Below are 15,099 nucleotides of genomic sequence, written 5' to 3'. Positions count from 1 at the left end.
CGAACCAGCATCTCGAGCAGTTCGGAGTTACATAGAAGTCAGTTAGACTATCATGAATACTTACACTAACAGTTTTGGTAAACCTACCTATAGTTTACCTTAATAAAGACGGTAAACTCACACGTAGATATTGTTAAGTCTTCTAGAGGAGGAGGTCAGACATCCTCGGTCTCTTGTGAAATGAAGCAGTTTTGTTTTCGCTCCCACAGTGGTCAGTAGTTAATGGAACTGTGTTTCGTGTCTCGAAATGGTTTGAAGCAGTAGAGTCATCAATTTCTTCTTCAGAAACAACAGTCTTCCATGCTGGTTCCTACGTCCTGAATGGTATACAAAATCATTTCTCAAAAGGTAAACGAAAATCGCATATTCTAAGACCCTCTTTACAGATAACAGCCTAATGTATGGTTTGCCTTCTTTACGATACTCTTTCAAAAATCTTTTGGTAATAAATTCATGGTATTACTTAAATTGGTTCACTTCCTTATTATGAATCGATTAGGTCTTTTTCCTTTATTATGGAACTCACCATCTGGACCGCTAAAACTGCCTCCCATCTTCATGACTGCAATTTCCATGGTTGAATGCCACGGACCATTTAATCGACCGATCTAGATCTATTTCATGTACTTCGCAGTCCTCGTTACTTTCAAATTCTTCCTTAATTTTGGCAATATCGGCAAACATATCAAGGTATAGTTCTTTTCCGTTTGTTAAATCATTTTGGTTAATCAGAAACATTAGTGGCCCCAGCAGTGAGCCACGAAGAATGTGTCTGGAATTGTCTATTTGTTCAAGACTGGAAGGGAGCTCTACACTTGTGTGTATATGTGTCTGTTCTCATGCTTATGTCCTTGGATATGTGGTGAACATTTATCATCACTGTCATGTCAAAAACTCAAACGCATGTTGCTGCTCAACAAGAAAAAGTTTCTCATTATGTTTGAGTGTAGAAAAATATTACTGTATCTATGATACAGTGTTGATAGTAAAGTTATTATACTCACTGAATATACAATGCACTTATGGAAGCATATGTCATTAAGATAACATATTTCAGAAGTCTTGTGAAACAAGGTATTCCATAGAGTCGCATGAAAGTCTTGTTGCCAAGAAAGCCAAGTGTCTGACCTTGGAAATGGTTTGTGTTGGTCAGTCTCCTTTCGTCTATGGTGTCTATAAAAACATGACCTAGATGACCTCGAGTCGGTAGGAGTGGCCGAGTCCTCCTATATAAACCTAGAAGCAGGAGGCCTTACTACACTGTTCACCAGCACCACCATCAGGAGCTAAGCCAAGGAGTCCCCTAGGAACAGCAGCTGATCCCTACACTACTCAAGGATCCTACTTCACTCAACATGTATGCTAAAGTACGTGAACAACACTATTGATTTGTGTGTTGATATCGACTGTAACAGACAGATTAAGTCATTACTTATATTCTTGCTCATAGAAATGAACGGATATATAAAAGCTAGATTTCAGTGTACAACATATTTGATGCTTGGCATTTTCTGGCTTCAAGTGCAGTGTGAACTGATAACAAGTTATGTATGTAGCATATCGTTCTAATGTGAGGGTAATAGAAGATAAAGTTTTCTTTTTCACTAATGAAGGCATGAATGTTTCTATAATTCTATGTCATTGTCTAACTTTAATCCCCAATATTCATATCATCACTGGGAAGGTAAATTTTAGTAAGTTAGGCAACCTATACACAATTATGACAAAATGCATCGTTTTCTTCACTGTTGCTGGTCCACTAATTTATCCTTGTGCTTCTCTTCACAGCTGCTGTTCGTGTGTTTGTTGGCTGCTGCCGCTGCCGACCTTCTGCCTACCTATGATTCGTCGGAGGTATGTGTATGATCCACTTTCATCATGACACATGTGGTCACCTAATCATAGTCTTAATGTACCATTTATGTATCGATCGTTTCATTGTGGAGTGAACATAGAATGGCTTGGTTCAGATGGTGGGTACAATAACATTCTCCTGGTGTTAACATTGCAGGAATCTCTTGAGTCTACAGAGGTTAAATACAGCTTCAACTGGGCCATCGACGACGACCCCTCCAGCAACGAGTTCGGCCACCAGGAGACCCGCGACGGCGACGACACCCAGGGGTCGTACTACGTAGAGCTTCCCAATGGTCGTCTGCAGAAGGTCGTTTATACTGTTTACGGCGACGATGGCTATCAGCCCTTGGTCACCTACAGCGAGTCAGACGAGTCAGATGAGTCCGATGAGTTCGATGAGTCCGAGGAGTCTGATGAGTCCTTTGAGGCTTAGCAAGACCCACCCACTCAGGACCAACTCCTTCGTCAGACACTCTGGGCCAACCTTGACAAGACTTTCTCCTGGTCATTTGTCCACCTGTTCCTCTGGACGACATGAGACATGATCCCTGATGATCATACACGTTCCTCTCCTTAATTTATTGTATCTTTGTAAATATGATAATTATAAAATATCTATTTATCAAATATGAAATATTTTTATCCAAATAGCGAGTATGTTACTAAATTCTTTTCGGATTTTATGTGTTTTTTTGTGTTCAATAATTGCTTGATCTTACCGCTGGTTAGTTTAGTAAATGCAATTGAATTATGCAATCAATTCATGTGCTACTCTTAATGTTTGTCATATAGAAAAATTGTATTGATTTGGATAGAACATCGGCAGGAAAATTGAAAGAGAAGAGATAGATGAGGAGAGACGAATATCTTAAGATATCCTCTTTCGGGCCCATCATTAGACATTTCAAGACACCTTGATATCAGTTGCTTAGCAAAACTCAGAGAACTTCCGTGAATATCTCAAGTCGAGATCAGAAGTGCTAAAGATCATGTATTCCGTCATGCTTATAAGACGCATGTGAGGACCTTCCTGGGGTCCATAACCTTTCGTCTTTAGGTAGCAGTTTGGTTGTTAAAATGCTCTCTTGGGTATGTGTACTCCAGGATGAAGACAATAATGTTCGATGCGGGAAACAAGGTAAAATCTGACTAAGTAGTTCAATGAAATTTGATTTTATGACACAGTGCATAGTTAAATTCCAAGGTCAGTGTATATAAGGAAATAATCAAAATTCATTTTAATGCAATGGTTCTTTTAATAATTCATGTAGGTAAACTTCGTGTTCTTTACATAATTGAATAAATATATATATAGATAAAGAAATGAGTTTCTTTATGCGTGCGTGTGTATGATTATCTATAACAATAGTTTATCCGGATGATCAATCTTGAGTTGCAGATCAGTAGCTAAGAAGACGAGACTTAACCATACACTGGCCTGGGTGGCCGGTACAGTCCGAACTCTCGGGATTCGAAGGACTCGGGAGAGCCAAAGAACCGAGCCCGGGGTGCACTGAACTCGAAGGACTCGAAGGACTCGGAAGAGCCAAAGGATCGACCCCTGGGTGCGCCGAACTCGAAGGACTCGAAGGATTCGAAGGAGTCGGGGTAGCGAGCCTCTCCCTTGTAGTCAACCTGGGCCAGGTAGCCTGAGTCACCATCCACATTGTAAGTGACGGTCTGCAGACGACCGTCGGGAAGCTGCACGTAGTACGACCCCTGGGTGTCGTCACCATCACGGGCCTCCTGGTGGCCGAAGTCGTTGCCAGAGGGGCCGTGTTGCACAGCCCAGTTGAAGTTGTACTGAGCCTCGCTAGACTCAAAAGACTCAAAAGACTCCTCTGAGGAATCCTATAGAAGACAATAAGGTTCGTAGAAAAGGTTATCATACCAAATTATTTGTGACAAATAGGAATATGCTTAAAGTTGTTTAAAATGATACTGATCAATACTCACGAAGGGGACGCCGTAGGAGTAGGTAGGGCGCCTGCCTCCAGCGACCACTGACGCCACACACACTACCACTAGAACCTACAGGAAGAGAGAAAATATTTACCACACAATGTCTCTATTATCCTTAACTTCTTTGCTAATTATATGGGATGGGTTAAGTACTAACTTGAACATCTTATGGGAATTGATCTTGTATAATTAGGGGCTCAATCCTCCGCTCCTAAGACTAGCGTAAGGGTAGAGAAGCCCTGTTCTCTGCTGAGGTAATCAAGACTAATTCCTTGGTTTAGCATAAGGGTTGAGAATCCTTAACACCTAAGCTATACCGTAACACCTTGCTGCCCTTTCTATAAGCACAAACAAGTATCAATATTTGTCAGATTCTCTACCTTTGAGATCATGACTGTCTTGATACCAGTGAAGGACTGCAGAATCCAGCCAGGTCTTTCCCTATATATACAACATTCATGACCTCACGGCCAAGTTTTTGCTGGGAATTCCTTCGTGACTGATCAGACTGTTACAGCACGTGGATCGTATGTAACTTAATAAAAGATTTCTTCAAATGTGTATATACATTACACTCTCACAGTTTAGGAAATCTACCTGTGATTTACCTTAATAAAGAAGGTAAAGTCACACGAAGATTTCCGATCCTCTTTGGAAAGTCTTCTGGTAATAAAGTCGTAATGGTATTACTTAAAATGGATCACTTCCTTATTATGAATCAATTAGGTTTTTTCCCATCATTACTGAACTCATTATCTGGTCTACTAAAACTGCCTCCCACCTTCATGACTTTGCAATTCCCATGGTTGAATGCCACAGACCATTTAATCGACCGATCTAGATCTATATCCTGTACTTCGCAGTCCTCGTTACTTTCAAATTCTTCCTTAATTTTGGCAATATCGGCAAACCTATCCAGGTATGGTTCTGTTCCGTCTGGTAAATCATTTTGGTTAATCAGAAACATTAGTGGCCCCAGCAGTGAGCCCCAGGAACGTGTCTGGAATTGTCTTTTTGTTCAAGACTGGAAGGGAACTCTACACTTGTGTGTATATGCGTCTGTTCTCATGCTTATGTCCATGGATGATATGTGGCAACCATTCTTCATCACTGCCATGTCTAAAATTCAAACGCATGTTACTGGTCAACAAGAAAAAGTTTGTCACTATGTTTGAATGTAGAAATATATTACGATATCTATAACACAAAGTTGATAGTAAAGATATATTATACTCACTGAATATACAATGCACTTATGGAAGCATATATCATTAAGATAACATATTTCAGACGTCTTGTGATACAAGGTATTACATAGAGTCGCATGAAAGTCTTGTTGCCAAGAAAGCCAAGTGTCTGACCTTGGAAATGGTTTGTGTTGGCCAGTCTCCTTTCGTCTATGGTGTCTATAAAAACATGGCCTAGATGACCTCGAGTCGGTAGGAGTGGCCGAGTCCAGCTATATAAACCTAGAAGCAGGAGGCCTTACTAAACTATTCACCAGCACCACCATCAGGAGCTAAGCCAAGGAGTCCCCTAGGACCAGCAGGTGATCCCTACACTACTCAAGGATCCTACTTCACTCAACATGTATGCTAAAGTACGTGAACAACACCATTGATTTATGTGTTAATATCGACTTTAACAGACAGATTAAGTCATTACTTATATTTTTGATTATAGAAATGAAAGGATATATAAAAGCTAGATATCAGTATACAACATATTTGATGCTTGGCATTTTCTGGCTTCAAGTGCAGTGTGAACTGATGACAAGTTATGTATGTAGCATATCGTTCTGATGTGAGGGCAATAGAAGATAAAGTTATCTTTTGACTAATGAAGGCATGAATTTTTCTATAATTCTATGTCATTGTCTAACTTTAATCCCCAATATTCATATCATTACTAGGAAGGTAAACTTTAGTAAGTTAGGCAACCTATACACAATCATGGCAAAATGCATCGTTTTCTTCACTGTTGCTGGTCCACTAATCCATCCTTGTGCTTCTCTTCACAGCTGTTGTTCGTGTGTTTGTTGGCTGTTGTCGCTGCCGACCTTCTACCTACCTACGATTCGTCGGAGGTATGTGTATGATCCACTTTCATCATGACACATGTGGCCACCTAATCATAGTCATAATGTACCATTTATGTATCGATCATTTCATTGTGGAGTGAATATAGCATGGCTTGATTCAGATGGTGGGTACAATAACATTCTCCTGATGTTAACATTGCAGGAATCTCTTGAGTCTACAGAGGTTAAATATAGCTTCAACTGGGCCATCGACGACGACCCCTCCAGCAACGAGTTCGGCCACCAGGAGACCCGCGACGGCGACGACACCCAGGGGTCGTACTACGTAGAGCTTCCCAATGGTCGTCTGCAGAAGGTCGTTTATACTGTTTACGGCGACGATGGCTATCAGCCCTTGGTCACCTACAGCGAGTCAGACGAGTCAGATGAGTTCGATGAGTCCGATGAGTCCGATGAGTCTGATGAGTCCTTCGAAGCTTAGCAAGACCCACCCACTCAGAACCAACTCCTTCGTCAGACACTCTGGGCCAACCTTGACAAATCTTTCTCCTGATCAGTTGCCCACCTGTTCCTCTGGACGACATGAGACATGATTCCTGAGGATCCTACACGTTCCTTCCCTTAATTTATTGTATTTTTGTAAAGATGATGGTAATAAAGTATATATTTATGAAATATCAAATCTTCTTAACCAAATAGCGTAATTGTTAGAGATACTTTTTGGATTTGGTATGTGTTTGGTGTTCATGTATTGCGTGATCTTATAAATGTTCAGGTTAGTAAATGCCACTGAATTATGCAATCAATTCATGTACTACTCTTAAAGTTTCTCATTTAGAAAAATAGTATTGCTTTGGATAGAAAATCGACAGGAAAATTAAAAGAGAAGAGAAAGATGAGGAGAGTCGAATAATATCTTAAGATCCCCTCTTTCGGGAACATTGTAAGACCTTTCAAGACACCTTGATATCAGTTGCTTAGCAAAACTCAGAGAGCTTCCATGAATATCTCAAGTCGAGATCAGAAGTGCTAAAGATCATGTATTCCGTCATGCTTAAAAGACCCACGTGAGGACTTTCCTGGGGTCCATAACCTATGTGTAGCAGTTTGGTTGTTGAAGCGCTCTCCTGAGTATGTGTACTCCAGGCTGAAGACTAAGTAGTTTCATGAAATTTAACTTTATGAAATAAAGCATAGTTAAATTCAAAAGTAAGAGTATATAGGGAATAATCAAAATGCAATTTAATGCAATGGATGTTTTAATAATTCATGTAGGTAAACTTCGTGATTCTTTACATAATTGAATAAATACATAAATAGATAAAGAAAAAAAATGAGTTTCTTTATGTGTGCGTGTGTATGATTATTTATCTATAACAACAGTTTATCCGGATGATCAATCTTGAGTTGCAGATCAGTAGTTAAGAAGACGAGACTTAACCGTACACTGGCCTGAGTGGCCGGTACAGTCCGAACTCTCGGGACTCGAAGGACTCGGGAGAGCCAAAGAACCGAGCCCTGGGTGCTCCGAACTCGAAGGACTCGAAGGACTCGGAAGAGCCAAAGAACCGAGCCCTGGGTGCGCCGAACTCGAAGGACTCGAAGGATTCGAAGGAGTCGGGGTAGCGAGCCTCTCCCTTGTAGTCAACCTGGGCCAGATAGCCTGAGTCACCATCCACATTGTAAGTGACGGTCTGCAGACGACCGTCGGGAAGCTGCACGTAGTACGACCCCTGGGTGTCGTCACCATCACGGGCCTCCTGGTGGCCGAAGTCGTTGCCAGAGGGGGCGTGTTGCACAGCCCAGTTGAAGTTGTACTGAGCCTCGCTAGACTCAAAAGACTCAAAAGACTCCTCTGAGGAATCCTATAGAAGACAATAAGGTTCGTAGAAAAGGTTATCATACCAAATTATTTGTGACAAATAGGAATATGCTTAAAGTTGTTTAAAATGATACTGATCAATACTCACGAAGGGGACGCCGTAGGAGTAGGTAGGGCGCCTGCCTCCAGCGACCACTGACGCCACACACACTACCACTAGAACCTACAGGAAGAGAGAAAATATTTAACACACAATGTCTCTATTATCCTTAACTTCTTTACTAATTATATGGGATGGGTTAAGTACTAACTTGAACCTCTTGTGGGAATTGATCTTCCATAACTAGAGGCCTAAGCCCCCGCCCCTAAGAATATCGTAAGGGTAGAGAAGCCCTGTTCTAGGCTGAGGTACCCAAGCCTAACTCCTTCGTTTAGCATAAGAGTTGAGAAGCCTTAACCCCTAAGGTAGACCTAACACCTTGCTGCCCTTTCTATAAGCACAAACAAGTATCAATATTTGTCAGACTCTCTACCTTTGAGATCATGACTGTGTTGATACCAGTGAAGGACTGCAGAATTCAGCCAGGTCTTTCCCTATATATACAACATTCATGACGTCACGGCCAAGTTTTTGCTGGGAATTCCTTCGTGACCGATCAAACTCTTTCAACAAGTGGATCGTATGTAACTTAATAAAAGATTTCTTCAAATGTATATATACATTACACTCTAAGAGTTTAGGAAACCTACCTGTAATTTACCTTAATAAAGAAGGTAAAGTCACACGTAGATTTCCGATCCTCTTTGGAAAGTCTTCTGGTAATAAAGTCGTGATGGTATTACTTAAAATGGTTCAATTCCTTATTATGAATCGATTAGGTTTTTTCCCATCATTATGGAACTCACCATCTGGTCTACTAAAACTGCGTCCCATCTTCATGACTTTGCAATTTCCATGGTTGAATGCCACAGACCATTTAATCGACCGATCTAGATCTATTTCCTGTACTTCGCAGTCCTCGTTACTTTCAAATTCTTCCGTAATTTTGGCAATATCCTCAAACATATCCAGGTATGGTTTTTGTCATTATGTTTGAATGTAGAAATATATTACGGTATCTATAACACAAAGTTGATAGTAAAGATATTTCATACTCACTGAATGTACGATGCACTTATGGAAGCAAATGTCATTAAGATAACATATTTCAGAAGTCTTCTGATGCAAGGTATTCCATAGAGTCGCATGAAAGTCTTGTTGCCAAGAAAGCCAAGTGTCTGACCTTGGAGAAGGTTTGTGTTGGCCAGTCTCCTTTCGTCTATGGTGTCTATAAAAACATGGCCTAGATGACCTCGAATCGGTAGGAGTGGCCGAGTCCTGCTATATAAACCTAGAACCACAAGGCCTTACTACACTCTTCACCAGCACCACCATCAGGAGCTAAGCCAAGGAGTCCTCTAGGACCAGCAGCTGATCCCTACACTATTCAAGGATCCTACTTCACTCAACATGTATACTAAAGTACGTGAACAGCACTATTGATTTATGTGTTAATATCGACTGTAACAGACAGATTAAGTCATTACTTATATTCTTGATTATAGAAATGAAAGGATATATGGCTTCAAGTGCAGTGTGAACTGATAACAAGTTACGTATGTAGCATATCGTTCTGGTGTGAGGGCAACAAAAGATAAAGTTTTCTTTTGAGTAATGAAGGCACGAATGTTTCTATAGTTCTATGTCATTGCCTAACTTTAATCCCCAATATTCATATCATTACTGGGAAGGTAATCATTAGTAAGGTAGGCAACCTATACACAATTATGACAAAATGCATCGTTTCCTTCACTGTTGCTAGTCCACTAATCCATCCTTACGCTTCTCTTCACAGCTGCTGTTCGTGTGTTTGTTGGCTGCTGCCGCTGCCGACCTTCTACCTACCTATGATTCGTCGGAGGTATGTGTATAATCCACTTTCATCATGACATATGTGGCCATCTAATCATAGTCTTAATGTACCATTTATGTATCGATCGTTTCATTCTGGAATGAACATAGAATGGCTTGGTTCAGATGGTGGGTACAATAACATTCTCCTGGTGTTAACATTGCAGGAATCTCTTGAGTCTCCAGAGGTTAAATATAGCTTCAACTGGGCCATCGACGACGACCCTTCCAGCAACGAGTTCGGCCACCAGGAGACCCGCGACGGCGACGACACCCAGGGGTCGTACTACGTAGAGCTTCCCAATGGTCGTCTGCAGAAGGTCGTTTATACTGTTTACGGCGACGATGGCTATCAGCCCTTGGTCACCTACAGCGAGTCAGACGAGTCAGATGAATCCGATGAGTTCGATGAGTCCGAGGAGTCTGATGAGTCCTTCGAAGCTTAGCAAGACCCACCCACACAGAACCAACTCCTTCGTCAGACACTCTGGGCCAACCTTGACAAGTCTTTCTCCTGATCAGTTGCCCACCTGTTCCTCTGGACGACATGAGACATGATTCCTGAGGATCCTACACGTTCCTTCCCTTAATTTATTGTATTTTTGTAAAGATGATGGTAATAAAGTATATATTTATGAAATATCAAATCTTCTTAACCAAATAGCGTAATTGTTAGAGATACTTTTTGGATTTGGTATGTGTTTGGTGTTCATGTATTGCGTGATCTTATAAATGTTCAGGTTAGTAAATGCCACTGAATTATGCAATCAATTCATGTACTACTCTTAAAGTTTCTCATTTAGAAAAATAGTATTGATTTGGATAGAAAATCGACAGGAAAATTAAAAGAGAAGAGAAAGATGAGGAGAGTCGAATAATATCTTAAGATCCCCTCTTTCGGGAACATTGTAAGACCTTTCAAGACACCTTGATATCAGTTGCTTAGCAAAACTCAGAGAGCTTCCATGAATATCTCAAGTCGAGATCAGAAGTGCTAAAGATCATGTATTCCGTCATGCTTAAAAGACCCACGTGAGGACTTTCCTGGGGTCCATAACCTATGTGTAGCAGTTTGGTTGTTAAAGTGCTCTCCTGAGTATGTGTACTCCAGGCTGAAGACTAAGTAGTTTCATGAAATTTAACTTTATGAAATAAAGCATAGTTAAATTCAAAAGTAAGAGTATATAGGGAATAATCAAAATGCAATTTAATGCAATGGATGTTTTAATAATTCATGTAGGTAAACTTCGTGATTCTTTACATAATTGAATAAATACATAAATAGATAAAGAAAAAAAATGAGTTTCTTTATGTGTGCGTGTGTATGATTATTTATCTATAACAACAGTTTATCCGGATGATCAATCTTGAGTTGCAGATCAGTAGTTAAGAAGACGAGACTTAACCGTACACTGGCCTGGGTGGCCGGTACAGTCCGAACTCTCGGGACTCGAAGGACTCGGGAGAGCCAAAGAACCGAGCCCTGGGTGCGCCGAACTCGAAGGACTCGAAGGACTCGGGAGAGCCAAAGAACCGAGCCCTGGGTGCGCCGAACTCGAAGGACTCGAAGGATTCGAAGGAGTCGGGGTAGCGAGCCTCTCCCTCGTAGTTGACCTGGGCCAGATAGCCTGAGTCACCTTGCACGTTGTAATTCACAGTCTGCAGACGACCGTCGGGAAGCTGCACGTAGTACGACCCCTGGGTGTCGTCACCATCACGGGCCTCCTGGTGGCCGAAGTCGTTGCCAGAGGGGCCGTGTTGTACAGCCCAGTTGAAGTTGTACTGAGCCTCGCTAGACTCAAAAGACTCAAAAGACTCCTCTGAGGAATCCTATAGAAGACAATAAGGTTCGTAGAAAAGGTTATGATACCAAATTATTTGTGACAAATTGGAATATGCTTAAAGTTGTTTAAAATGATACTGATCAATACTCACGAAGGGTACGCCGTAGGAGTAGGTAGGGCGCCTGCCTCCAGCAACCACTGACGCCACACACACAACCACCAGAACCTACAAGAAGAGAGGAAATATTTACCACACAATGTCTCTATTATCCTTAACTTCCTTGCTAATTACATGGGATGGGTTAAGTTCTAACTTGAAGTTTTTGTGGGAATTGATCTTCCATAACTAGAGGCCTAAGCCCCCGCCCCTAAGAATATCGTAAGGGTAGAGAAGACCTGTTCTAGGCTGAGGCCCACAAGCCCAACACCTTCGTTTAGCATAAGGGTTGAGAATCCTTATCCCCTAAGGTAGACCTAACACCTTGCTGCCCTTTCTATAAGCACAAACAAGCATCAATATTTGTCAGACTCTCTACCTTTGAGATCATGACTGTCTTGATACCAGTGAAGGACTGCAGAATCCAGCCAGGTCTTTCCCTATATATATACAACACTTATGACATCACAGCCAAGTTTTTGTTGGGAATTCCGTCGTGACCAATCAGACTGTTACAGAGCGTGGACCGTACCTAACTTAACAAAGGATTTCTTGAAACATATATATATATATATATATATATATATATATATATATATATATATATATATATATATATATATATATATATATATATATATATATATATATATATATATATACATATATATATATATATATAAATATATATATATATATATATATATATATATATATATATATATATATATATATATATATATATATATATATATATATATATATATATATATTTATATATATATTGTATATATACTTTCAGATTATATTTTCATACATTTTTTCTATGAACACTAAAAATTGAAAAGTAATAATGTATATGTAGCATATGACGTGATTATATTTAAATTTCTATAATCATATCTTTTATGAGCAACCCATCTCCATTGTATGACGTATTCATACACACACACACACACACACACACACACACACACACACACACACACACACACACACACAGTACAAATAGGTAAATAAAGACATTCAGTTATAGTAGTGGTGGGGGTGTTGGAGTGCCAGGAGAACAGGACCAGTGCTGATGAGTGGGGCCTCCCTGTCATCAATGCCGAAAGTTAATATCCAGGACTCCAGAACAGGGTAACCAACACTAGTGTCTAGGGCTAAGGGCCAGGGATGTAGAATCGAGTGCCTCCACCTCATGTGTCATGGGATGAGGTCCAGGGATGTCGAACAGGGCAACACTACCATATGTATCGAGGGCCACTGTCCAAGGGTTTGGGATACTTCACCACCATCAATAGTGTCAAGAAGTTTCCAGTAAATTATCGGACTTTTTCATCTTCGAAACATGGATTTCATATCACTGAATTGTTAACCTATCTATGTATGTCCCAGTATTATGCAAGCGTAATCCAATACACTCCGGAAAAGACAAGAAGTCTTCACATAAGGTATCCAGACGAAACAAGAGAAAGAGATGAGTTTCAGTGGTGTACAGACAATGAAATCCTTTAAGCATGAAACACTTAATTATGATTAGTTGAGTAACCATTGCTTTCAGATATCTCCACGCCCTTTTACAAGGCCAAGACTGTAGTCTCATCATGGCACTACATTACGCTTGGAACAGCACGGAGGAAGAAGTGTTGCAGCTGAGAACACAATTGGTAAATACACGAGAAAAACTTGGCCCTGAAGGTTCTTCGTCTGGCGGGGTGGTATATAATAGGCGACAGAAGATGAATCGTCAGTCACTTCTTCCTGACTACACTGCCAACAACATGAACATTAAGGTTAAAATGGAACGGCGTTCATATAGATATATTTCATTGCGTTACACGCACTAAGATGAATACAGTTTTAAAGTTTATATTCTATACATTGTAGTATTACAAGTAAGAGCAATAGATCCCATTATCTTGTGAACCAGAAACATATAGAGATGATTGCATGTTTCTTACAGATCCTGATCCTGTTGGCTGTGGCAGCCGTGGCAACAGCAGACAGCCGGGAATTCTACGCTTATGCTGCCCCACATGTAAGTAAGGAACATTGATGTTATTCATATATTTATCAAATACGATATTTTGTTTCGCAGCTACGCGAAAAAGAAATATTATCAATTTTTGCATTAACTTTGTTCTGTTTTTCAAATGACCATGTTTATTAGAATGGTGGTGAACAGTCCTTGCACTAGATTTTTCTGGGTTAATGAAAATCTTTATATGTGGCACTGAGCATAACTTTACAGAATATACTATTGTGTTAATCATGGCCTTATCACTTCAGGATTCCTCAGAGGAGTCTTATGAGCCTAGCGAGGCTCAGTACAACTTCAACTGGGCTGTACAACACGGCCCCTCTGGCAACGACTTCGGCCACCAGGAGGCCCGTGATGGTGACGACACCCAGGGGTCGTACTACGTGCAGCTTCCCGACGGTCGTCTGCAGACTGTGAATTACAGAGTGCAAGGTGACTCAGGTTATGTGGCCCAGGTCAACTACGAGGGAGAGGCTCGTTACCCCGACTCCTTCGAATCCTTCGAGTCCTCCGAGTCTCGAGAGTACACTCCACTCAGGCCAGTACGCTTCGACTCCTTCGAGTCCCGAGAGTTCGTTCCATCCAGGCCCAGACACTTTGACTCCCTCGAGTCCCGAGAGTTTTTCTCATTCAGGCCCCGGACTTTTGACTCCCTGGAGTCCTTCGAGTCCCCAGTGTTCGTCCCATCCAGGCCAAGGTCCTTCGGCTCCCGCGAGTCCTTCAACTCCTTCGAGTCCCGGGAGTTCGCCCCACTCAGGAGGGTGTACGGCTGAGACCTATGTTTGCCTCTGATCCTTAACACTCCAAAGACTTCCATACAAAACAGGCTTATATGTATATTTATATGCTTTATCTTAATTTATATATGTTCTCGAATTATTAAAGTTCTAATGATCATCTTGAACTTCTTTAAATCCATTCATATTCTTTGTCTTTCAAAATCATGTCGAAGTTGATTTTTGTCGAAGAATGAGAGTATGAACTTATATGCATCAGCATCACACAGATGAACTGACTTCTCCCTCTTGATGAAACGTAGGAGATAAAGTGTATCTTAAATAAAGATACCATGAAATCATTTTCATGTTATCTTACTATATATCAATGCACATCTTTGATGGTTATGTGAAAATATGATATTCATGCTGTATTCCAGCCATTCTTCTGTCAGCATAACTGTAAAAGATCTGTTTGTCAACGAGTCCTTAATATAATTATTCTAGATGAAAGTCTGATAACCTAGAAGGTAATCAAAAACGAAAACTGAACCACTAATGACTACCATCTACTGATTACATACAGTCTTTACAGTCATCAACTTTTCAGTGTCAGTCACAGTATAGGAATCTCTAAATAATGTTCTTCGACATGTCGTACATGTATTACTCTCCCTCTTTGTTTACATATATATCATTGCATCTCTATTGTATGTTTTCCAGTGTTTTAGGTTTTCTCTTATCTAGTAAATAATGATATTCGGT

The 15,099-nt window shown here is 40.6% G+C and overlaps 6 protein-coding genes across 8 annotated transcripts; 3 read left to right on the top strand and 3 right to left on the bottom strand.

The window, feature by feature from the left end:
• Positions 1-1,257: 1,257 nt before the first annotated feature.
• On the top strand, positions 1,258-6,403 carry LOC139761270 (pro-resilin-like). Of its 3 annotated transcripts, none has more exons than XM_071685304.1 (3): positions 1,258-1,367; positions 1,789-1,854; positions 6,063-6,401. In XM_071685304.1, the coding sequence occupies exons 1-3, from the start codon at positions 1,356-1,358 to the stop codon at positions 6,339-6,341; spliced, it is 357 nt and encodes a 118-aa protein (XP_071541405.1). In that variant the 5' UTR covers positions 1,258-1,355; the 3' UTR covers positions 6,342-6,401. The 3 variants fall into 3 exon arrangements, with proteins under 3 accessions (XP_071541405.1, XP_071541404.1, XP_071541406.1); XM_071685303.1 differs by lacking the exon at positions 6,063-6,401 and adding an exon at positions 2,012-2,447; XM_071685305.1 differs by lacking the exons at positions 1,258-1,367; positions 1,789-1,854 and adding exons at positions 5,341-5,419; positions 5,840-5,905 and having other exon boundaries at positions 6,063-6,403.
• Positions 3,097-4,256, bottom strand: LOC139761269 (uncharacterized). The gene is made up of 3 exons (XM_071685302.1): positions 4,200-4,256; positions 3,814-3,888; positions 3,097-3,708 (listed from the first exon to the last, which is right to left on the bottom strand). Exons 1-3 carry the CDS (start codon positions 4,209-4,211, stop codon positions 3,280-3,282), a joined length of 516 nt encoding a protein of 171 aa, XP_071541403.1. The 5' UTR covers positions 4,212-4,256; the 3' UTR covers positions 3,097-3,279.
• Positions 6,404-7,118: 715 nt separating the features above from the next.
• LOC139761268 (uncharacterized) lies at positions 7,119-8,251 on the bottom strand. The gene is made up of 3 exons (XM_071685301.1): positions 8,216-8,251; positions 7,831-7,905; positions 7,119-7,725 (listed from the first exon to the last, which is right to left on the bottom strand). Exons 1-3 carry the CDS (start codon positions 8,225-8,227, stop codon positions 7,297-7,299), a joined length of 516 nt encoding a protein of 171 aa, XP_071541402.1. The 5' UTR covers positions 8,228-8,251; the 3' UTR covers positions 7,119-7,296.
• An 804-nt stretch (positions 8,252-9,055) lies between these two features.
• LOC139761267 (pro-resilin-like) lies at positions 9,056-10,232 on the top strand. The gene is made up of 3 exons (XM_071685300.1): positions 9,056-9,204; positions 9,578-9,643; positions 9,801-10,232. Exons 1-3 carry the CDS (start codon positions 9,193-9,195, stop codon positions 10,077-10,079), a joined length of 357 nt encoding a protein of 118 aa, XP_071541401.1. The 5' UTR covers positions 9,056-9,192; the 3' UTR covers positions 10,080-10,232.
• A 629-nt stretch (positions 10,233-10,861) lies between these two features.
• On the bottom strand, positions 10,862-11,987 carry LOC139761266 (uncharacterized). Its single transcript, XM_071685299.1, has 3 exons — positions 11,954-11,987; positions 11,569-11,643; positions 10,862-11,463 (listed from the first exon to the last, which is right to left on the bottom strand). The coding sequence occupies exons 1-3, from the start codon at positions 11,963-11,965 to the stop codon at positions 11,035-11,037; spliced, it is 516 nt and encodes a 171-aa protein (XP_071541400.1). The 5' UTR covers positions 11,966-11,987; the 3' UTR covers positions 10,862-11,034.
• A 692-nt stretch (positions 11,988-12,679) lies between these two features.
• On the top strand, positions 12,680-14,499 carry LOC139761211 (uncharacterized). The gene is made up of 4 exons (XM_071685254.1): positions 12,680-12,714; positions 13,139-13,370; positions 13,541-13,615; positions 13,867-14,499. The coding sequence occupies exons 1-4, from the start codon at positions 12,680-12,682 to the stop codon at positions 14,389-14,391; spliced, it is 867 nt and encodes a 288-aa protein (XP_071541355.1). The 3' UTR covers positions 14,392-14,499.
• Positions 14,500-15,099: the final 600 nt, after the last annotated feature.

Source organism: Panulirus ornatus, chromosome 39 (assembly GCF_036320965.1).
Source record: "Panulirus ornatus isolate Po-2019 chromosome 39, ASM3632096v1, whole genome shotgun sequence".
NCBI classification, from domain to species: Eukaryota; Metazoa; Arthropoda; class Malacostraca; order Decapoda; family Palinuridae; genus Panulirus; species Panulirus ornatus.
This window is presented reverse-complemented; position numbering and strand designations above follow the sequence as displayed.